The sequence below is a fragment of the Dinoponera quadriceps genome, unplaced genomic scaffold (genome assembly GCF_001313825.1).
Source record: "Dinoponera quadriceps isolate SergipeBrazil2010 unplaced genomic scaffold, ASM131382v1 scaffold419, whole genome shotgun sequence".
Taxonomy (NCBI): domain Eukaryota; kingdom Metazoa; phylum Arthropoda; class Insecta; order Hymenoptera; family Formicidae; genus Dinoponera; species Dinoponera quadriceps.
Window position 1 is genome coordinate 1,393 of NW_014554514.1, and position 23,523 is coordinate 24,915.

Below are 23,523 nucleotides of genomic sequence, written 5' to 3' on the forward strand. Positions count from 1 at the left end.
GAATTTTACTGTTAAACTCTCACTAGGTTTAGGGCAGCGATTTAATATTTAAAAATATGTAAAGAAAGAAATCCCATTTCAGTATTCTCCTACAGAGAGAGAGAGAGAGAGAGAGAGAGAGAGAGAGAGAGAGAGAGAGAGAGAGAGAGAGAGGGTGAGAGAGAGAGGCAAGTGTGTTCCCTCAAATAAAAACAAGGACAATTTCTGAGTTAAAATATGTGTGTTCCAATATTGCGCAGTACTTAACAGAACAATATACACGAATATATTTAATTTTATATATTTCCGTCCATTGAATTCGGATCAACTTACAATTTCGAGAAAATGTTCCTCAGACATTGTAATTTAAGAAAATATAAAATCTCCAAAATCGAAAATTCTGAAGTTTCTAAATTAAAATGCTCTCTTCAAATAAATATATCAGAATATCCATAAAATACTTATAAATATTTATAAATATTTATAAATGTATCGGCAAATGAACTATATATTACACGGACCAAATCTATTTTTAATTGTAAAAATTCCGACAGTTGCATTTGGGTAGGACTTCTCATAGACTTCTAAGTCTAAATTATTCTTAAAGAGACTTTTATTTAAATTTCCATTTTACATATATATAGAATAAAAATTGTAAAAAGACCACAATATTTTAATTTGTTTACTTTCATAACCATGTATTAAATTCAAGCGCTATTTTCTGTAATCTCCGCTTAATCTAATATAATCAAAGAAAACATTAAAGTATATATTTTAAACAATGAAACGGTTAACCTGGAATTATTATTTTTGCAATTCTATGGACAAGATATATCTAAATTGCTTTATCCGCTTTTATCCCACGCTCATAAGTTTACTATCTAATTCCCGTTAGAGACATGTTTAACGAGCGATAATCAATGATCCGATATGTTTTTATCATAAATGGCGCATGACAAATGACTTTCAAAGAAAACGATTAATATAGAAATAACAATTTTACTGAAACAAGAGTCGCTTGCTTGTTTATTAAAGGAGAATAGAGTGCTACTGGTCAGTAAATAACGCTGGTCACCTATATATCTCGACGGCTGTCGGTACAAATTGAACTCTGCAAGTTTATTTCCTTTGTGAAGAGCCAAAGAAAGCATAAGATAAAACAACGCTATCATAATATACAGTAATGTCCACAGTTGAGCTATTACAAAACGGTTATTTCGCTATTTTCTGATGTAAAGATTGCTGCGAGAGAAACGTTATAAGTCAGCTAATGTATTCATGTTTAATTATTGCAACTTTTTTCTACAATATCATGCAAACCTTTAATATCATATAAATCTTATAACACCTAATATAAACCTTATAATTTCTTATATAAACCATTAAATATACGGTAAGAATACTGAACTTTTTGAATTGATGGAACGTTACAAGTTTAATTTATTTGTGAAAACATATAATTTCAGTAACGTTGGTCAGTCGGTGCTGGAATGGCCATGATTAAGAGCTGCTCTTTGTTGGAAGGGATTTGGAAAAGATCGACCACCAGTTTTATGAATTTCCGCTTAGCTGACCACCATTACCGCCATTGTTCCTTATATATTAGAAATCACTCCTGTTATAAATTATAATTTTCCCCTCCTTCTCTAATAAATTTATATAAAATTATAAGTGTAACATATTCGACGAATTCAACAATGTCAACGTTAATGCTATTCAATGTTTCAGCTTTATATTAAAAACAAAACAAGGATATCTCAAACATAATAACGATACTATCTTTTACAAAGAACTAAAGATTCAGAAACAGTAAGCGATTACTTTGACAGTTCAATAAGATTGTTCAATAAGATTTTACGTATCGATAAACATGAGTTACATAAGCCGATTCTAGTAAAATACGTCAGTTCATTTTTCCCTTTTCTCCAATGAAATCCAAAACCCACCATCAGGATGCAACGCGAACAAACTTTTATCGAACACTATAGGGTCGACAGTCTTCTCCGTGGCCTTGAAGATAAATTTCTGTAGGAGATGAACCACCAAGAGTTTTACCTCCATGAGAGCGAAACGATTGCCGATGCACATTCTGGGCCCGAGGCCGAAGGGCATGTATGTATATGGCACGATGTTGTCTTTATTCTCGTCGCTGAATCTCTCGGGATCGAACTTGGACGGGTCCGGGAAATAATTGGGATCATGGTGCAACGCGTAAGCAGGTATCCAAATTATGGAAGTGGGCTCGATGATCACGCTCTTGCAGCCTGGCTTCGACGGAGATAGCTTATAACTCTTTACACAGATCCTATCAATGATGGGCACCGGCGGATACTTCCGAAGAGCTTCCGACACCACCATGTCCAAGTAAGTCATCTTCGACATTAACTCGTAGGAGATTTCGCCGTTTCCCTCGGCGAGATGTCGTTCTATTTCCTCATATAGACGATCCTGTATATCTCGGTGAACCGCGAGTTCATGTACAAGAAAACACATTATTGTCGAAGACGTATCAAAGCCGGCCAAAAAGAAAATGAATGCCTGCGACACGATATCGTCCAACGTCATATCGTGCACACTACTACGACCCTCTTTATCCCTAGCTTGCATCAATAAATGAATCATGTCCGGTCGTACGATTCCTTGCTCTTCGCGAATTTTAATGGTCTCAGCCACGATTCTCTTGAAGAATTGGGATGTAGCCGACGAAAAAAAATGCATACCTAGTGCCTTCATTAACCGCGGAGTCGTGCGGAATAACATGAACTTCAATACAGGCACGAAGCTGCTGAAATTGCTGGCCTCCATGCCTCTTATAAAGAATTCGTTACTACGCTCCTTCATGGAATTGACGCTTATGCCGAAAGCCGACGTGGCGATTACATCAGTGGCGTACCGCCTGAACGCGTCCTTCGTGTCGATAGAGGACCGTAGTTCCGGATGATCCGCCAGATATTCGGTGAATTCGTGGGAACATCTTGACACTAGCTCGAACATAACTTTCATCTTACTGGCGGTGAAAGAGGGGCTCAACGTGTTTCTCATTTCTTTCCAGCGATCACCGCACAAGGCGAAGACATTCTTACCGAACAAGGGGTCAAATTCTTCAGTCACAAAAGGGGGATGATCGGTAAAATGTTCGAAATCCTTCACGATGACATCTTTGATGAGCTCGGGATCGCGCAGAACAACGAGAGGAGTGGCTATGTCCATCATGCCAATGTACTTAGCGTTCGGGTCATAATTGTAGATGTGCTTGTTAAAGTCGGGGAAGCTCATGCGTCGAAACAACAGTATCCAAGGCGAACCCAAATTCGGAACCGCTGGTATATAAGGGACACCTCTTTTCTTCCAGTGAGTATACACATGATATAGAACGACAACCAATTTCAGCACGCCAATAGCGAACAAAGTTGTTAATAAAAGCGCAAAAGGCGACGAGAGTAACGACGACCACGACAACTCCATTGTGACTGACGCGTCCGAGAACGAGTGATTTCGTCGCTCGTTGAATATGATGTTATGATCATAGCCGCGCGAATCTTATCATGCACGGACAGTGGGAGGAGTGAGAGGAAAGCCTCAAGAACTATTACGGGTAACGTTTTATTAATGACACGTGTTATCTACATGGTAAACATCCTTTTAAACGTATTGGTTCAAGTGTCTACAATTCACCGTCCGATGTAATTCATCAAAGATGAAATAATATAAAAGTTTTCGGAAGCAAATGTTTTATTCTGACAACATTTTGATACTTTCTTAGATATAGGTCATATTCTAGAAAATTATTCTTCGATTAATTTTGTGGTTTTTGAGATACATTATCGTATGATAAATTTAACATAGATTTATTCAATTATGAAACGGAAATTTAATTTTGGTGCAGATTATACATCTGCAGGTATACAAAATAAAAAATTTATAATTTACTGTAAGAAAAATATTTCAAAGAAAAAAATTAGGAGAAGTTGATCATTGTTGCGCGAAAATATATTTGTATTAACATTTACGTATCCTCTTTTTCCATTTCTTTCATTTTCCCCATTTCCTTTTCATTCATTAAATATAATTTAAAATTTTATTATGTTATAAACGAAGGAACGCACATCTTAAATTTATATTTTAAATTAAATTTAACACAATATTCCCGTTAAAATACGTTATAAATACAAAAATTATTTACTTATCATAGCGTTATCATTGTTGGAATAAAAATATAGCGAAGGAACGAATCTCCGAGAGATTAATGAAACTGCTTTGAGAAATAAATGATATATGCAAGATATTTTTCGAAAATGTCATATTTAATAACAAATCGATTATAAATTCCGAGTTAAGCGTTCAATAAAGAGTAGTTCCAGGGACATTCGCCACGTCACAAATCTCGATATTCTAACAATTTAACAACATCATTTAGATATCTGCAGCTACATGGTATATTACTCAATCAATCCATTTATAATTTGGAAAATTTCGACAATTGTATTTGTGTAGATTCCCATTCTTATTATATTCTCCTTAAACTAACTATTTTCGCTGACACTTTTATCTTTTTCTGTTTTTTTCCTTCATATATCAATATGAATGAAAATCATATATATCAATTTGAGTGAAAATTATGTAATTTGTGTGAAAATGGAAAAACAGTGATATAAAAATTTAATTATGATTATTTTTATAACCATAAATTAAATGCAAGAAACTATGTTCTGTCAACTCCGTTTAATCTATATGATTAAAAGAAACATCAAATATATCCATTAAAATCAATCAAACATCAAACCATTCAACCTGGAATTATTATTTTTGCAACAACAGTCAAAGGTATATTTAAATTATTCTATTCGCTCTTTACTGCGCTCATAAACTTATTATCTCATTCCCGTAGACGTCTAACAAGTGACAATCACTGATGTAATAACATCCTTGTCGCGAGAGGCAAAATCAAACCTTGAACCACGCCACGCAAAAACAATGAACTACATTGCATCTAATTATTATAGGAATAATACAATAATAACAATTTTGCTTTTCGTTTTTTTTGGTATATCTTTGTAAATTATCGGTGTTTCTTACAATTTTATGTCTAATAATCTATTAAACATTTGAGTAACATGTGTAAAATAATGTGCGTCAGTGTCCGTTCCATAAGTGGCACGCGTATATTATATATTATTGTCCAGTAATATTACATATTATTCTTCTGTCAGAAAAGCCTCGCCTGATTACTTAATGTTTCATTATTGCACTATTTTCTGCAATGTCTCGCAAACCTATAACCCTTTATGTAAACCTTAGAACAGCTGATATAAACTTTATAATGCCTAATATAAAGTTTTAAACATATGGTAGGAGTATTACATTTTTTTAATTGATGAATCGTTACAAGTTTAATTTATTTGTGATAACATAATTTGGGTAATGGCGGTCAGTCTGTGCTGGAGTGACCGTGATGAAGAGTTGCGTTTTCTTGCAAGGCATTTGAGATAGATATCTCAACAATTTTTGTGAATTTCCGCATAAGTGACCGCCATTATCGCCATTACACTCTATATACCAGAAATCAGCCGTGCTATAAATTATATTTATATCTTTCCCCAATAATAAACTAATATATAATTACATAAGTGTAATACACTCGACAAATACAATGTCAATGTTCATGCTATTCACGACTCAACGTTTCTGTTTTATATTAAAAACGAAATAAGGATATCTCAAATTAAATAATAGGATATCTCAATCTCAATAAAAACGATATGATCTTTTACACAGAACTAAAAATTTAGAAACCGTAAGCGTTTACTATGACACTTCGATAAGATTTTACATATCGATAAACATGAGTTACATAAGCCGTTTTACGTACGATACTTCAGTCTATTTCTCTCTTTTCTCCAATGAAATCCAAAAACCACCATCAGGATGCAACGCGAACATAGTTTTATCGAACACCATAGGATCGACAGTCTTCTCTGTGGTCTTGATGATAAATTTGTGTAGGAGATGAATTACCAAAAGTTTTACCTCCATGAGAGCGAAACGAGTGCCGATGCACATTCTGGGTCCGAAACCGAAGGGCATGTATGTATATGGCACGATGTTGTCTTTATTCTCGTCGCTGAATCTCTCGGGATCGAACTTGGACGGGTTCGGGAAATAATTGGGATCATTGTGCAACGCGTAAGCAGGTATCCAAATCATGGAGTTCGGCTTGATGATCACGCTCTTGCAGCCTGGTTTCGACGGAGGTAGCTTATAACTCTTCACACAGATCCTATCGTTCATGGGCACCGGCGGATACTTCCGAAGAGCTTCCGACACCACCATATCCAAGTAAGTCATCTTCAACATTAACTCATAGGAGATTTCGCCGTTTCCCTCGGCGAGATGTCGTTCTATTTCCTCAAATAGACGATCCTGTATATCTCGGTTAACCGCGAGTTCATGTACAAGAAAACACATCAATGTCGAGGATGTACCAAAGCCGGCCAAGAAGAAGATGAATGCCTGCGATACGATATCGTCCAGAGTCATGTCGTGCACACTACGACCCTCTTTATCCCTAGCTTGCATCAATAAGTGGATCATGTCCGGTCGTACGATTCCTTGTTCTTCACGAATTTTAATGCTCTCAGCCACGATTCTTTTGAAGAATTTGGATGTAGCCGATGAAAAGAAATTTATACCTAGTGCCTTCATTAACCGCGGAGACGCGCGGAATAACATGAACTTCAATATGGCTACAAAGCTGCTGAAATTAAGGGCCTCCTCACCTCTCATAAAGAATTCGTTATTCCGGTCCTTCATGGAACTGACGCTTATGCCAAAGGCCGACGTGGCGATCACATCAGTAGCGTACCGCTTGAAGGCGTCCTCCGTATAAAGGGAGGACCACAGTTCTGGATGATCCGTCAGGTATTTGGTGAATTCGTGGGAATACCTTGACACCAGCTCGAACATAACTTTCATCTTACTGGCGGTGAAAGAGGGGCTCAACGTTGTCCTCATTTCTTTCCAGCGATCACCGCGCAAGGCTAAGACATTCTTACCGAACAAGGGGTCCGATTGTTCACTCACGAAAGGTATATGATCCGTAAAATGTTCGAAATCCTTCACCATGACGTCTTTAATGAGCTCGGGGTCGCGTATAAGAACGAGAGGAGTGGTCATGTCCATCAATCCGATGTACTTAGCGTCCGGGTCATAATTATAGATGTACATAACATAGTCGGGGAAGTTCAAGCGTCGAAATAACAATTTCCAAGACATCCCAACATTCGGAATCGATCGTATATAAGGGACTCCTCTTTTACTCCAGTAAGTATACACATGATATAGAACGAAGACAAACTTTATCACGCCGGTAGCGAACAAAGTTATTAATAAAAGTGCAAAATGCGACGAGAATAACATCGACCACGACGACTCCATCGTGACTGTTACGTCCGAGAACAAATGATTTCATCGCTCCTTGTACAGGATGTTATAAACACAGACATTCAGCAGCGCTGATCTTATCATGCACGAATAGTGACAAGGAGACGTGTGAAACGCCTCATAAACAATAAATAATAACATGTTCCGTTTTATTAGAGACACGTGTTATCTACACGGTAAACATCCTTTTAAATGTATTGGTTCAAATGTATGTAATTTACGGCCTGTTTTCATTCGAACGTTTTCCGACGAATCTATGCTGAGACTCTGGAACGTCGAATTCCACGTGCTGGGAACGTGCTGCAGCCGGTTCGCAAACCTGTCAAACACGTGTCGCGCGACACGTCGCGGGCTGATGTTCGGCAAAAAACGGCGAAACACATCAGGTAGCACACTAGCAGCGCGTGTTGAGATACGGGCGAGCGATTCGGCGAGCTGCGAAAGTTCGCGTTACGCAACTATCCCTGTTGTTAATTGTTAATTGTGCGGTATTCTCGTCGGATTCGACGGGCCGACGAGACATCCGCAAGCGCGTTCGTCGTGCTGCATCGCGGCAAGTATTTTCTCGCCGCGACATCAAGTTCTCCGTTGTCGCAAATGGTTCAATTCGAAGCGCTTCAAGATTTCCGTTTCACGACCATCTGCAGCAAGGAAAATCGACGATCTGAAGATTTCCGCTCGTATTCCGTGCGGTCTCATCGTACAGTCTATTCCATCAAAATTCGGTTATTGAATCAATTGTTCGTGTGATTCAACTACAGTTTTTTTTTTAGTTCCTTTTTTGTAAATCTCCCGTCTCACCCTTCTGGCATGCAACAGTTGTCTCGCGTTAAGATCTGGACGGTCCCATCAACTCCTCGTGCCGTCGGCACACCGAACTCTTACGCATGCGAAACATCGTCAAAGATTAAGTTATTTAAATTTTTTCAAAAGTAAATGTTTTACTGAAAATATTTTGATACTTTCTCAGATATAGGTAATAATCTAACAAATTGTTGTTCGATTAATCTTCGTGTTTTTGAGTTACACTCACGTATCATGATGAATTTAACGTTGAATTATTCAGTTATGGGACGGAAATTTGTTTACGGTGCAGATTGTGCATCTGTAGAAATATAAAAGAAAATGTATAATTTACTTTGAGGAAAATATCTCAAAGAAAAAAATTAAAATAAGTTGATTATAGTTGCACGAAAATATATTTGTATTATCATTTACGCATTCTCTTTTTCCCTGTTTTCTTTCGTTTTCGTTATTTTTTTTTTCATTAAATATAATTTAAAATTGCATTATATTAAAAACAAATGAACGCACATCTTAACTTTATATTTCAAAATAAACCTAACAAAACATTCCCGTTAAAATACATTATAAATACAAAAATTATTTCCATATCATAGCGTTATCATTGTTGGAATAAAAATATAATAATATAAAGTAACGTATCTCCTAGAGATTAATAAAACGGCATTGAGAAATAAATGACGCAGGATATTTTTCGAAAATGTCATGTTTAATAACAAATAGATTGTAGATGCCGAGTTAAACGTTCAACAAAATCGTAGTTCAGGGACATTTCGCCACTGGAAAAATTTCGATACACTTACAACATAATAACATTGTTTAGGTACCTGCAGCTACATTGTATATTACGAAATCAATCTACTTATAATTTAGAAAATTCCGACAGTTGTATTTGTGCAGATTCCCATTCTTATTATATTCTCTTTGAATTAACTATTTTCACTGACTTTTATCTTTTGTACTCATTTCCTTCATATAATTTGAGTGAAAATTATGTAATTTGTGTAAAAATGGAAAAATAGAGATATATGAATTTAATTCTGATTACTTTTTTAACCATAAATTAAATGCAAGTGACTATGTTCTGTCATCTCCATTTAATCTATATGATTAAAGGGAACATCAATGTATCCATTATAATCAATAAAACATCAAACCATTCAACCTGGAATTATTATTTTTGCAACAACAGTCAAAGATATATTTAAATTATTCTGTTCGCTCTTTCTCCGCACTCATATACTTATTATCTCATTCCCGTAGATGTATAACAAGTGACAATCACTGATGTAATAACATTCTTATCGCGAGAGGCAAAATCAAACCACTTGAACCACTATTTGAACCAATACATTTAAAAAGACGTTTACCATGTAGATAACACGTGAACCTTGAACCACTCAACGCAAAAATAATGAACTACATTGCATCTAATTATTATATGAATAATACAATAATAACAATTTTGCTGTTCGTTTTTTTTGGTGTATCTTTGTAAATTATCGGTGTTTCTTACAATTTTATCTCTAATAATCTATTAAACATTTGAGTTACATGTGTACAATAATGCGCGTCAGTGTCCGTTCCATAAGTGGCACGCGTATATTATATATTATTGTTCAGTCATATTACATATTATTCTTCCGCCAGAAAAGTCCCGCCTGATTTGTTCATGTTTAATTATTGTACTATTTTCTACAATGTCACGCAAACTTTAAACCCTTTATATCAACTTTATAACACCCGATATAAACTTTATAAACCCTAATACAAACTTTTAAATATAAGGCAGGAGTACTGAATTTTTTGAATTGATGGATAGTTACAAGGTTAATTTATTTGTAATAACATAATTTGGGTAATAGCGGTCAGTCCGTGCTGAAATGACCATGATTAAGAGTTGCGCTTTCTTGCAAGGAATTTGAGAGAGATACCAACAGTTTTATGAATTTCTGCTTAAGTGACCGCCATTACCGCTATTACAAGCTATATATCAGAAATCATTTGTGTTATAAATTATATTTATCTCCTTCTCTTCTAAAAAACGAATATATTATTATATAAGTGTAATATACTCGACAAATTCAGTTTTAATGTTTATGCCATTCAAGTTTCAAGGTTTTTGCGTCATATTAAAAACGAAACAAGGATATCTCAAATGTAATAACGATATAATCTTCTACACAAAATTAAAGATTTAATAACAGTAATCGTTTGCTTTAATACTTCGATAAGATTTCACATATCGATAAACACGAGTTATAAAAGACGTTCCACGTACGATACTTCAGTCAATGAAATCCAAAATCCACCATCAGGGTGCAACGCGAACATACTTTTATCGAACACCATAGGATCGACAGTCTTCTCTGTCGTCTTGAAGATAAATTTGTGTAGGAAATAAACCACAAAGAGTTTTATATCCATGAGAGCGAAACGATTGGCGATGCACCTCCTGGGCCCGAGGCCGAAGGGTAAGTATGTATATGGCACGATGCTGTCCTTGTTTTCGTCACTGAATCTCTCCGGGTCAAACTTGGACGGGTCAAACTTGGTTCGGGTCCGGGAAATAATTGGGATCATGGTGCAACGCGTAAACAGATACCCAAATTATGTAGGTGAGCTCGATGAACACGCTCTTGCAGGACGGCTTCGACGGAGGTAGCTTATAACTCTTCACACATATCCTATCGTTGATGGACACCGGCGGATACTTCCGAAGAGTTTCCGACACCACCATGTCCAAGTAAGTCATCTTCGACATTGACTCATAAAAGATCTCGCCGTTTCCCTCGGCGAAATGTCGCTCAATCTCCTCATACAGACGGTCATGTATATCTCGGTAAACCGTGAGTTCATGGACAAGGAAACACATCAGTGTCGAAGTCGTACCAAAGCCGACCAAGAAGAAGATGAACGCCTGCGATACGATATCGTCCAGTGTCATATCGTGCACACTACGACCCTCTTTCTCCCTAGCCTGCATCAATAAGTGGATCATGTCCGGTCGTACGATTCCTTGCTCTTCACGAATTTTAATGGTCTCAGCCACGATTCTCTTGAAGAATTTGGATGTAGACGACGAAAAGAAATTCATACCTAATGCCTTCATTAACCGCGGAGTCGCACGGAATAACATGAACTTCAATATGGCCACAAAGCTGTTGAAATTGCTGGCCTCCATACCTCTCACAAAGAATTCGTTAGTCCGCTCCTTCATGGAATTGACGTTTATGCCAAAGGCCGAAATGGCGATCACATCAGTAGCGTACCGCCTGAGGACATCGCCCGTATCGATAGAGGACCACAGTTCTGGATGATCCGCCAGATATTTGGTGAATTCGTGGGAATACCTTGACACTTGCTCGAACATAACTTTCATCTTACTGGCGGTGAAAGAGGGGCTCAACGTTGTCCTCATTTCTTTCCAGCGATCACCGCGCAAGGACAAGATGTTCTTACCGAACAAGGGGTCTAATTCTTCACTCAAAAAAGGTGCGTGATCCGTAAAATGTTCGAAATCCTTCACCATGACGTCTTTGATGAGCTCGGGATCGCGCAGAAGGACGAGAGGTGTGGCCACTTCCATCATCCCGATGTACTTAGCGTTTGGGTCATAATTATAGATGTACTTAATATAGTCTGCGTGGCTCAAGCGTCGAAATAACAATTTCCAAGGCGTCCCCAAATTCGGAATCGATCGTATATAAGGGACTCCTTTTTCACTCCAGTGAGTATACACATAATATAGAACGACGAAAAATTTCAGCACGCCGATAGCGAACAAAGTTGTTAATAAAAACGCAAAAAGCGACGAGAATAACGGCGACCACGACGACTCCATCGTGACTGTCACGTGCGAGAACAAATGATTTCAACGCTCTTTGTACAGGATGTTATAAATACAGACATTCAGCAGGGTGGATCTTGTCATGCACGAATAGTGACAGGGAGACGTGAGAAATGCCTCATAAACAATAGTTAATAACGGGTTCCGTTTTATTAGGAACACCTATTATCTACACAGTAAACATCCTTTTAAATGTATTGGTTCAAGTGCATTTAATTCACCCGTATCTTGATTCGAACATTTTCCGAAGAATCTATGCTCAAATTCTGGAACGTAGGATTCCACGTGCTGGAAGCGTGCTCCAGCCGATTCGCGGGCCTGTCAATCACACGTCGTGCGACATGTCGCAAGCTGATGTTCGGCAAAAACGGCGAAACACAGCAGGTAGCGCATTCGCAGCACGTGTTGAGATACGGGCGAGCGAATCGATGAGCTGCGAAAGTTCACGTTACGCGAGTATCCATGTTGTTAATTGTTAATTGTGCGGTATTCTCGTCGGATTCAACATGCCGACGAGACATCCGCAGGCGCGTTCGTCGAGCTGCATCGCGGCAAGAATTTTGTCGCCGCGACAACAAGTTCTCCGTTATCGCGAATGCTTCAATTCGAAGCGCTTCAAGATTTCCGTTTCGCGACCATCTGCAGCAAGGAAAATCGACGATCTGGAGATTTCCGCTCGTATTCCGTGCGGTCTCATCGTACGGTCGTCTATTCCATCAAAATTCGTTTATTGAATAAATTGTGCGTGTGATTCAACTTCAGTTTTTTCTTAGTTCCTTTTTTTTAAATTTCCCGTCTCACCTCTCTGGCATGCGACGATTGTTTCGCGTTCAGGTCTGGACAGTCCCGGCAACTCATCGTGCCGTCGGCGCACTTAACTCCGACGCATGCGAAACATTGTCAAAGATTAAATTATTTAAAGTTTTTCAGAAGTAAATATTTTATTGACAATATTTTGAAACTTTCTTAGGTATAAATCATAACTTAACAAATTGTGGTTCGATTAATATTCTGCTTTTCGTGTTACACTCACGTATCATAATGAATTTAACGTTGAACTATGCAGTTATGGGACGGAAATTTGATTACGGTGCAGATTATGCATCTGTAAAAATATTTTAAAAAATGTATAATTTACTTTGAGAAAACTATCTCAGAGAAAAAAATTAAAAGAAGTTGATCATTGTTGCGCGAAGATATATTTGTATTATCATTTACGCATCCTCATCTTCCTTTTCTGTTTTCTTTCATTTTCCCTATTTTCTTTTCTTTCATTAAATATAATTTAAAATTGTATTATATTATAAACGAATGAATGCACATCTTAACTTCATATTTTAAAATAAATCTAACAAAACATCCTTGTTAAAATACGTTATCAATACAAAAATTATTTCCTTATCATTGCATTATCATTGTTGCAATGAAAATATAACAACGGAACGTATTTTCTTGAGATTAATAAAACGGCATTGAGAAATAACTGACGCAGGATATTTCTCGAAAATATCACGTTTAATAACAAATCGATTATAAATTCCGAGTTAGACGTTCAACAAAGCGCAGTAGTTCAAGGACTTTCGCCACGTCAAAAATCTCGATATTCTAATAATTTAATAACTTTGTTTAGATATCTGCAGCTACATTGTATATTATTAAATCAATCCATTTATAATTTGGAAAATTCCGACAATTGTATTTGTATAGAGTCCCATTCTTATTATATTTTTCTTGAATTAATTCTTTTCACTGACACTTTTATCTTTTCGTATTCTGTTCATTCATATAATTTGAGTGAATATTATGTAATCTGTGTAAAAGTGAGAAAACGGAGATAAATGAATTTAATTATCATTACTTTCATAACCATAAATTAAATATAAGTTACTATGTTCTGTCATCTCCATCTAATCTATATAATTAAAGGAAACATCAATGTATCCATTATAATCAATAAAACATCAAACCATTTAACTTGAAATTATTACTGTTGCAATAACAATCAAAGATATATATCTAAATTATTCCGTTCGCTCTTTTCCCGCGCTCATAAACTTATTACCTCATGCCCGAGGATGTATAACAAGCAGCATCACAGATGCAATAACGTACTTATCACGATAAAAATCAAATCTTAAAGAGCTCAACGCAAACACACTAAACTACATTGCATCTGATTATTATATGAATAATACGAGAAAAACAATTTTGCTGTTCTTTTCTTTTTATTATACCTTTGAAAATTATCTCTAATAACCTATTTATCTCTAATAATCTATTAATCACTAGAGTTACATGCGTACAATGATGCGCGTCAGTGCCCGTTACATAAGTGACAAGCGTATATTATATATTATTGTCCACTCTTCTGTCAGAAAAGTCTTGCCCGATTTCTGCGCTAAAAATATATTATTGAATTTAAAAAGACTAATTTTATGTGTTTAGTGTTAAGAAATAGAGATTTTATGTCAAAACTGAGTAATTTCCAATCCCCTATATATTGCTTTCTTCTTTAATACGCACCTTATTTTAATTTGTTATAGATTTCTTTCTTCTACACCAATTTGGGAACTATAATTATATGCTCATGATATTTTTTATAATATTTTTTAAAACACAATACAAAAGGATATAAAATCCCATCGCTGCAGCCGCTTCATAATTCACATCGCCAATAAATGCACAAAGATAAACTGCGCTTATAATTTTCGAAAATGTTTATTAAAATTTCATTTAACTTAACAAAAAATTTTGAAAGCACAATCTTAGTTAACAAATTAATGTAGAAGAAAGAAATATAATAAAAATACTAAATTAAGGCGTATATTTAACGGAAAACACTGTTTAACGGAAAACCCTACACACCGCAGATTGAAAACCACTTCATTTTGACATAAAATATGTATTCTTTCACATCGGAAACATAAAATTGGTAATAAAATTAGTGATTTCTTAAATTCAATAATATATTTTTAGCAAAGAAATGAACCGAGTTCTTTCTGATGCAAGAGTGCGCAATAGTATGAACGCATCACTTATGGGAAGGACACTGACGTGCACTATTGCACGCGAGCCACTAGTTAATTATATATTAGGTGAAGTAAAAAGTTCTGAGCGTTTTCCGCTAGATGTCTTTAGTAAGCCATATCTCACGATGTATACATCACATCGGGTCATACTATACGTCGATTTAAAGGTGACATTACGCTTCAAAAAAAGTTCTGTGACAGTTTTGTGTTTGGTCAAGGCAGTTGTGTGTTACAGCATTCCAAAGTGGAGGTAAAAAAAGGGAAAATTCGATACATTCTTCAGTACCACTACGACCAAGGTGAAAAGGCGGAGCAGGCGGCCAAAAAAAGTTGTGCTGTTTATGGACCCAATACAGTATCGAATGCAACAGCAAAGCGGTGGTTCCAACGATTCCGTTCTGGTAATATGGACGTCGAAGATGAGGCACGCTCTGGTAGGCTAATCGTCGAAAATGTCGATAAAATCATGGAAATCGTCGAGTCGGACCGGCACGTGAGCACTTATTCCATTGCCCAGGAACTGAAGATTAGCCAGAAAACCGTTTGGAACCATTTGCATACGGCTGGTCTCAAGAAGAAGCTCGATGTATGGGTGCCACACGAATTGACGCAAAAGAACCTTTTGGACCGAATTGATGCCTGCGATTCTTTGCTGAAACGTAACGAAATCGACCCATTTTTGAAACGGATGATAACTAGTGATGAGAAATGGGTCACATACGAGAACAACAGCCGAAAAAGATCGTGGTCCAATCGCGGTGAGTCGGCCCAAACGATCGCCAAGCCCGGATTAACGGCCAAGAAGGTTTTGCTGTGTGTTTGGTGGGAAAGGAATCATCCACTATGAGCTGCTCCCATCGGGCAAAACACTCAATTTGGACCTCTATTGTCAACAACTGATCAGATTGAAGCAGGCGATCGACCAGAAGCGGCCAGAATTGGCCAATAGGAAGAGTGTTGTGTTCCATCGAGACAACGCCAGGCCGCATACATTATTAACGACGCGCCAGAAGCTCCGAGAGCTTGGATGGGAGATTCTATTGAACCCACCGTATAGTCCAGACTTGGCACCAAGCGATTATCACTTTTTCAAGCATTTGCAAAATTTTCTTGATGATACAAATCTGGCCTCAAGAGAGGCTTGTGAAAATGAGCTGGTCAAGTTTTTTACCAATAGGGACGAGGACTTCTTCAATCGCGGAATTATGAAATTGCCTTCAAAATGGACAAAAGTTATCGAACAAAACGGCGCATATTTGATCGAAATCAGATAATCCTAACTATGTTAATTTCATCGTCGAAATAAAGCGAAAAAACGCTCAGAACTTTTTACTTTACCTAATAAATACAATATATTTTAAAAATATATTGTTTTACTTTTTTGTGTTGAAAAACGAAATGAGGGTATCTCGAACGCAAGAACGATGTTGTCTTTTATAAAATATTCAGGAACTGCACTGTATATTACACAAACTTGACCTATTTTCAATTTCAAAAATACCGACAGTTGCATTTAGGAAGGGTTTTCTCATCGAGTTCTGAGTAAATTATTTTCAAATAAATTTTGATTTAAATGTCCATTTGACATATAATTGGATTAAAAATTATAAGAAGACCACAACATTTTAATTTGTTTACTTTTATAACCATGAATTAAATTCAAGCGCTATTTTCTGTAATCTCCGCTTAATCTATATAATCAAAGAGAAGATTAAAGTAAACATTTTAATCAATGAAATAGTTAACCTGGAATTATTATTTTTGCAGTAGTATGGATAAGATATATCTAAATTACTATGTCAGTTTTTTTCACGCAGTTATAGGTTTACTATCTAATTCCCGAAGATGAGATACGTTTAACGAGCGACAATTACTGATCCAATATGTCTTTATCATGAGTGGCGTATGGCAAAATAAACCTTGAAAGAAAACGATTAATATAGAAATAACAATTTTACTGAAACGAGAGTCACTAGTTGATTTATTAAAGAAGAATAGAGTATTACCGGTCAGTAAATAATGCCGGTCACTTTTATATCTCGACTGTGGTCGGTACAAATTGAATTCTGCAAGTAGTTAGTAGTAGTTTCTTTCTTTTGTGTAAAACCAAAGGAAGCATAAAACAAAACAACGCTATCATAATATACAATCATGTTCATAGTTGAGCTATTATGAAAAGTTTATTTCGTCGTTTTCTGATGTAAAGATCGCTAGTAGAGAAACGTGGTAAGTCAGTAAATTTATTCATGTTTAATTATTGCACTATTTTCTACAATATCACGGAAACCTTTAACCTTTCATATAAACCTTATAACATCTAATATAAATCTTATAATATCTATATATAAACCTTTAAATATACGGTAGGGATATTAAATTTTTTTAAACTGATGGATCATTACAAGGTTAATTTATTTGTGAAAACATATAATCAGCCTGTGCTAGCGTGACCATGATTAAGAGTTGCACTTTATTGCAAAAAATTTGGAAGAGATCTCTCACCAGTTTTATAAATTTCCGCTTAGGTGACCGCCGTTATCGCTATTACACCCTATATATTAGATATCACTCGTGTTATAAATTATATTTATCTTCTTCCCATCTAATAATATATAATTATAAGTGTAATATGCTCGAAAAATTCAGTTTCAATATTTATGCCATTCAAGTTGCAAGGTTTCGGCGTTATATTAAAAACAAATCAAGAATACCTCAAACATAATAACGATATAATCTCCTACACAAAATTAAATTAAAAAGATTAACAGTAATCGTTTACTTTAACACTTCGATAAGATATCACATATCGATAAACACGAGTTACATAAGTCGTTTCACAGTTTATTTTTCCCTTTTCTCCAATGAAATCCAAAATCCACCATCAGGCTTTAAAGCAAACAGACTTTTATCGAACACCATAGGTTCGACAGTCTTCTCCGAGGCCTTGAAGATAAATTTGTGTAGAAGATGAATCACCAAGATTTTTACTTCCATGAGAGCGAAACGATTGCCGATGCACATTCTGGGCCCAAGGCCGAAGGGCATGTATGTATATGGCACGATGTTGTCCTTGTTTTTGTCGCTGAATCTCTCGGGGTCGAATTTGGACGGGTTCGGATAATAATTGGGATCATGATGCAACGCATAAACAGGCAACCATATCAAGGAGTTGGGCTCGATGATCACGCTCTTGCAGCCCGGCTTCGACGGAGGTAGCTTATAACTCTTCACACAGATCCTGTCGTTGAGGGGCGCCGGCGGATACTTCCGAAGAGCTTCCGACACCACCATGTCCAAGTAAGTCATCTTCGACATAGACTCATAAGAGATTTCGCCGTTTCTCTCAGCGAAATGTTCTATTTCCTCATACAGACGATCCTGTATATCTCGGTGAACCGCGAGTTCATGGACAAGAAAACACATCAATGTCGAAGCCGTATCAAAGCCGGCAAAGAAGAAGATGAATACCTGCGACACGATATCGTCCAGCGTCATATCGTGCACACTACGACCCTCTTTCTCCCTAGCTTGCATCAATAAGTGGATCATGTCCGGACGTACGATTCCTTGATCTTCGCGAATTTTAATGGTCTCAGCCACAATTCTCTTGAAGAATTTGGACGTAGCTGACGAAAAGAAAGTCAATCCTAGTGCCTTCATTATCCGCGGAGTCGCGCGGAATAACATCATCTTCGATACGGCCACAAAGCTGCTGAAATCAATGACTTCCATACCTCTCATAAAGAATTCGTTATTCCGCTCCTTCATGGAATTGACGCTTATGCCAAAGGCCGACGTGGCGATCACATCAGTAGCATGCCGCCTGAGGGCATCGTCCGTATCGATAGAGGGCCACAGTTCTGGATGATCCGCCAGGTATTCGGTGAATTCGTGGGAACACCTTGACACTAGCTCGAACATAACTTTCATCTTACTGGCGGTGAAAGAGGGGCTCAACGTTGTCCTCATTTCTTTCCAGCGATCACCGCGCAAGGACAAGATAGTCTTGCCGAACAAAGGGTCTAATTCTTCACTCAAGAAAGGTGCATGATCCGTAAAATATTCGAAATCCTTCACCATAACGTCTTTGATGAGCTCGGGGTCGCGCAGAACGACGAGAGGCGTGGCCATGTCCATCATCCCGATGTACTTAGCGTCCGAATCATAATTGTAGATGTATTTCATATAGTCGGCGGTGCTCAAGCGTCGAAACAACAGTTGCCAAGGCAGCCCCAAATTCGGAATCGCTTGTATATAAGGAACACTTCTTTTACTCCAGTGAGTGTACACATGATAGAGAGCGACGACAAATTTCAGCACGCCGATAGTGAACAAAGTTGTTGATAAAAACGCAAAAGGCGAGGAGAATAACAACGACGACGACGACTCCATCGCGACTGACGCATCTGTGAGCGAATGACTTCGTCGCTCGTTGTACAGGAAGTTATGAACACTCTCTGTAGCGCGGATTTTATCATGCAAGGTGAGTGGGGGAGACGTGGGAAACGCCTCACTAACTATTACAAGTTACGTTTTATCAATGACACGTGTTATTTAAACGATAAATTTCCTTTTAAATTTATTGGTTCAAGTGCATGTAATTCACCATCAAAAATTAAATTATTTAGAATTTTTCAGAAGTAATTGTTTTTCTCTGACAACATTTTAATACTTTCTTGGGTATAGGTCATAATCTATCAAATTGTTGCTCGATTAATCTTCTGAATTTAGAGTTACACTCACGTATTGTGTTGAATTTAACATTGAATTATTCAGTTATGAGACGGAAATATGTTTATAGTGCATATTATATATACATCTGTAGAAATATAAAATAAAAAATTTATAATTTACTTTGAGAAAAATATCTCAAAGAAAAAAAATCAGAAGAAATTGTTCATTGTTGTGCGAAAATATATTTGTATTAACATTTACGTATCCTCTTCTTCCCTTTCTATTTTCTTTCATTTTCCCTATTTTCTTTTCTTTCATTAAATATAATTTAAAATTGTATTATATCATAAACGAATAAACGGACATTTTAACTTTATATTCTAAAATAAATCTAACAAAACATCCTTGTTAAAGTAGGTTATAAATACAAAAAGTATTACTTTATCATAGCATTATGACTGTTGCAATGAAAATATAACAAAGGAAGGAATCTCCTAGAGATTAATAAAACGGTATTGAGAAATAAATGACGCAAGATATTTCTCAAAAATACTATGTTTAATAACAAATCGATTATAGATGCCGAGTTAGATGTTCAACAGAGTACAGTAGTTCAGGGACATTTCGCCACGTGAAAAATATCTATACTCTTACAATTCAACAACATAGTTTAGATAACTGCAGCTACGTTATATATTACGAAATCAATCTATTCATAATTTGGAAAATTCCTATGGTTGTATTTGTGTAGATTCCCTATCTTATTATATTCTGCTTGAACTAATTATTTTCACTGACACTTTTATCTTTTTGTATTTTTTCCTTCATATAATTTGGGTGAAAATTACGTAATTTGTGTGAAAATGAGAAAACAGAGATGTATGAATTTAATTATGATTATTTTCATAACCATAAATTAAATGCAAGAGACTATGTTCTGTCATCTCCATTTAATCTATATGATTAAAGGGAACATCAATGTATCCATTATAATCAATAAAACCATTCAACCTGGGATTATTACTTTTGCAATAACAGTCAAAGACATGTCTAAATTATTCCGTTCGCTCTTATCCTGTGGTCACATATTTATTATCTCATTTCCGAGAATATCTAACAAGGTAATTACTGATACAATATCGTCCTTATCACGAGAAGCAAAATCAAACCGTGAATAGTTCAACGCAAAAACAACAACCTGCATTGCAGCTGATTATTATATAAATAATACAAGAATAACAATTCTGCTGTTCGTCTTTTTTGTTATATCTTTGGAAATGATCGGTGTTTCTTAAAATTACTTTCATCTCTAATAATGTGTTAATTTGAGTTACGTGCATTTGAGTTACATGCATACAATAATGCGCGTCAGTATCCGTTCTATAAGTAGCATACGTATATTATTGTGCACTCTTCTGTCAGAAAAGTCTCGCCTCATTTCTTCGCTAAAAATGTATTATTTAATTTAAAAAAACTAATATTATGTTTTTAGTGTTAAGAAATACGGATTTTATGCCAAAATTAAATAATTTCCAATCCTCTATACATTATTTTCTGTTTAATACGCACCTTATTTTAATTTGTTGTAGATTTCTTTCTTCTACATTTGATTTGGGAACTAAAATTATGTTTTCATGATATTTTTTGTAATATTTTTTAAAACAAAAAGCAAAAGAGTGTAAAATCCTATCGTTGCAGCCGACTCGTAATTCACATCGCCAGTAAATGCACAAAGATAAACTGCGCTTATAATTTTCGAAAATGTTTATTAAAATTTCATTTAACTTAACAAAAAATTACGAAAACACAATCATAATCCCCAAATTAATATAGAAGAAAGAAATATAATAAAAATACTAAATTAAATACTAAATTAAGGCGCATATTTAACGGAAAATACTGTTTAACGAAAAACCCCACACACCGCGGATAGAAAACCACTTAATTTTGAAATAAAATTTGTATTCCTTGATATTGGAAACATAAAATTAGTAATAAAATTAGTGATTCTTTTAAATTCAATAATACATTTTTAGCAAAGAAATGAACCGAGTCCTTTCTAGCGCAAGAATGCGCAATAGTGCGACGCATCATTTATGGGACGGAAACTGACGCACACTATTGCACGCGTGCCACTCGTTAATTACATAATAACAATATATTTGAAAAATATATTGTTCTACTTTTTGTGTTAAGGGGGAAGTCTACTGTAAAATTTTCAAAAAATCAATTTTTTGTTTATTGGCTTAAAAAATACTTTGAACCCTCTAAAATAAGGTACATTAGGTGTTATAGCCGGCTAAATTTTTCTTCATTGAAATTTCGACTTTTTACCGAAGCGCTCCGAAACGCGTACCTGCGGCAAATTCCTATCTGTTCGGCGGGTACAGCGTAGTGACTTGCAATTCAATTTCTAACATTTCTAATATTCCAAGTCAATCAACAGATGTCACTAGGTATATTTTATAGTCAGTTAGAAGCGATTTCAACAGATGATCTGATCGTTAGCTCCGAAACAAACATTCAGCGGCGCAAAAACCGTCGATATTGCGTCGTATTGTGCTGCGAGCATTTTCAACGAAGGCTACTCCAGTATCCTCAAAATGATGAACGTTATGAACATCAAAATTGGACCAAACGCCTTCAATTTATGCAACACCGTGGACGAGCGCAAAATATCACGAGCAAACGAACGGTCGTTCGACGCTTCAAAAGAAGGGAGAATCGAAAGAAGAACGGCGCGATCGGCACTCGAAGAGGATTTCCTTGAAGAAGAAGGTGTACTATATGAAGCAGGAATGGGCGATTAATGGTAAGAAGCTTAAAAATGATTTTTTCATTGAAAAAACTAATGCCGAAACTTTAAACGCGTTTTTCTCGAAACTAAGTTTTTCAATACGGTGTACACGATATCTCGAGTTTTAATGAATGAATCGACTTGAAATTTTAACCACATATTCTCTGGAATAGTGTCTCTCGTCTGGCGGAGCATTTTTTTGATATCGTTTTTTGTGTAATTGTTATAAACAATAATAACATCAAATTTGGGCAAAAAAATAGAAAAAAATTCAAGAATTTTTTTTTCGGCGCCAAAATTTTTTATCGACAAAATCCTCCGTCAGACGAGAGTCAATACTATGTAGATGATAACCATATTTTGTTTTTTGTTTCAGATCACCCAGACGTGAGATTTCATGTACACCGTTTGGGCACCTAAAAAAAACGGACCTGCACTTGAAGGAGTGCCACGACGGCAATTTTGAATATTTCGACTTGAAAATTTTTTTACAAATACTTGAATATATAATAAAGATGACGGTTTAATTTAATTTAATGTACGAGTCATATTTTGTTAGAAAAAAAAATTCGGAAAATCGGCCTGTTTTTTCCCTTGTCACAGTAGACTTCCCCCTTAAAAACGAAATGAGGGTATCTCAAACGCAAGAACGATATCGTCTTTTATATAGAGATAAACATTTAATAACAGCAAGCGTATGCTCTGATATATTCGTACGTATACTTGGATAATATTCCAACTATTGATAAATAAGAGTTACGTAAGTCATTTTGCGTGTAATACCGTTTTACTTTTCTCTCTTTCCTAATGCGATTCAGAATCCGCACACAAATAGCAATGAAATCTGCTTTTTATCGAACACGCTGGGCTTGATGGTCTTCTCCGTAACCTTAAAGATGAATTTGTGTAGGAAATAAGCTATCAAAAGTTTCGTCTCCATTAGGGCGAAA

The 23,523-nt window shown here is 36.0% G+C and overlaps 3 protein-coding genes, 1 long non-coding RNA gene and 1 pseudogene across 4 annotated transcripts; 2 read left to right on the plus strand and 3 right to left on the minus strand.

Moving 5' to 3' along the window:
- Positions 1–976: 976 nt before the first annotated feature.
- On the minus strand, positions 977–7,436 carry LOC106751726. Its single transcript, XM_014632779.1, has 2 exons — positions 5,871–7,436; positions 977–3,518 (listed from the first exon to the last, which is right to left on the minus strand). Exons 1-2 carry the CDS (start codon positions 7,411–7,413, stop codon positions 1,888–1,890), a joined length of 3,174 nt encoding a protein of 1,057 aa, XP_014488265.1. The 5' UTR covers positions 7,414–7,436; the 3' UTR covers positions 977–1,887.
- Positions 7,437–10,449: 3,013 nt separating this feature from the next.
- Positions 10,450–12,135, minus strand: LOC106751743 (annotated as a pseudogene).
- A 2,921-nt stretch (positions 12,136–15,056) lies between these two features.
- LOC106751727 (histone-lysine N-methyltransferase SETMAR-like) lies at positions 15,057–15,966 on the plus strand. Its single transcript, XM_014632780.1, has 2 exons — positions 15,057–15,093; positions 15,216–15,966. The coding sequence occupies exons 1-2, from the start codon at positions 15,057–15,059 to the stop codon at positions 15,947–15,949; spliced, it is 771 nt and encodes a 256-aa protein (XP_014488266.1). The 3' UTR covers positions 15,950–15,966.
- Positions 15,967–17,943: 1,977 nt separating this feature from the next.
- Positions 17,944–19,494, minus strand: LOC106751729 (cytochrome P450 9e2-like). Its single transcript, XM_014632781.1, has one exon. The coding sequence runs from the start codon at positions 19,492–19,494 to the stop codon at positions 17,944–17,946; it is 1,551 nt and encodes a 516-aa protein (XP_014488267.1).
- A 2,920-nt stretch (positions 19,495–22,414) lies between these two features.
- Positions 22,415–23,105, plus strand: LOC106751742. Its single transcript, XR_001375092.1, has 2 exons — positions 22,415–22,588; positions 22,950–23,105. It is a non-coding gene; the product is annotated as an uncharacterized LOC106751742 (long non-coding RNA).
- The last annotated feature ends 418 nt before the right edge of the window (positions 23,106–23,523 follow it).

What these genes read in the sequence shown, in the direction of transcription:
- LOC106751726 (XM_014632779.1), bottom strand. Translation starts at nt 7,413, where the DNA reads ATGGAGTCGTCGTGGTCGATGTTATTCTCGTCGCATTTTGCACTTTTA. An exon ending in TTGGATTTCATTGGAGAAAA is followed by an intron (nt 3,519 to 5,870) that starts GAGAGAAATAGA and finishes GTGCATGATAAG; the next exon opens with ATTCGCGCGGCTATGATCAT.
- LOC106751727 (XM_014632780.1), top strand. Translation starts at nt 15,057, where the DNA reads ATGAACCGAGTTCTTTCTGATGCAAGAGTGCGCAATA. An exon ending in TGATGCAAGAGTGCGCAATA is followed by an intron (nt 15,094 to 15,215) that starts GTATGAACGCAT and finishes GTCTTTAGTAAG; the next exon opens with CCATATCTCACGATGTATAC.
- LOC106751729 (XM_014632781.1), bottom strand. Translation starts at nt 19,494, where the DNA reads ATGGAGTCGTCGTCGTCGTTGTTATTCTCCTCGCCTTTTGCGTTTTTA.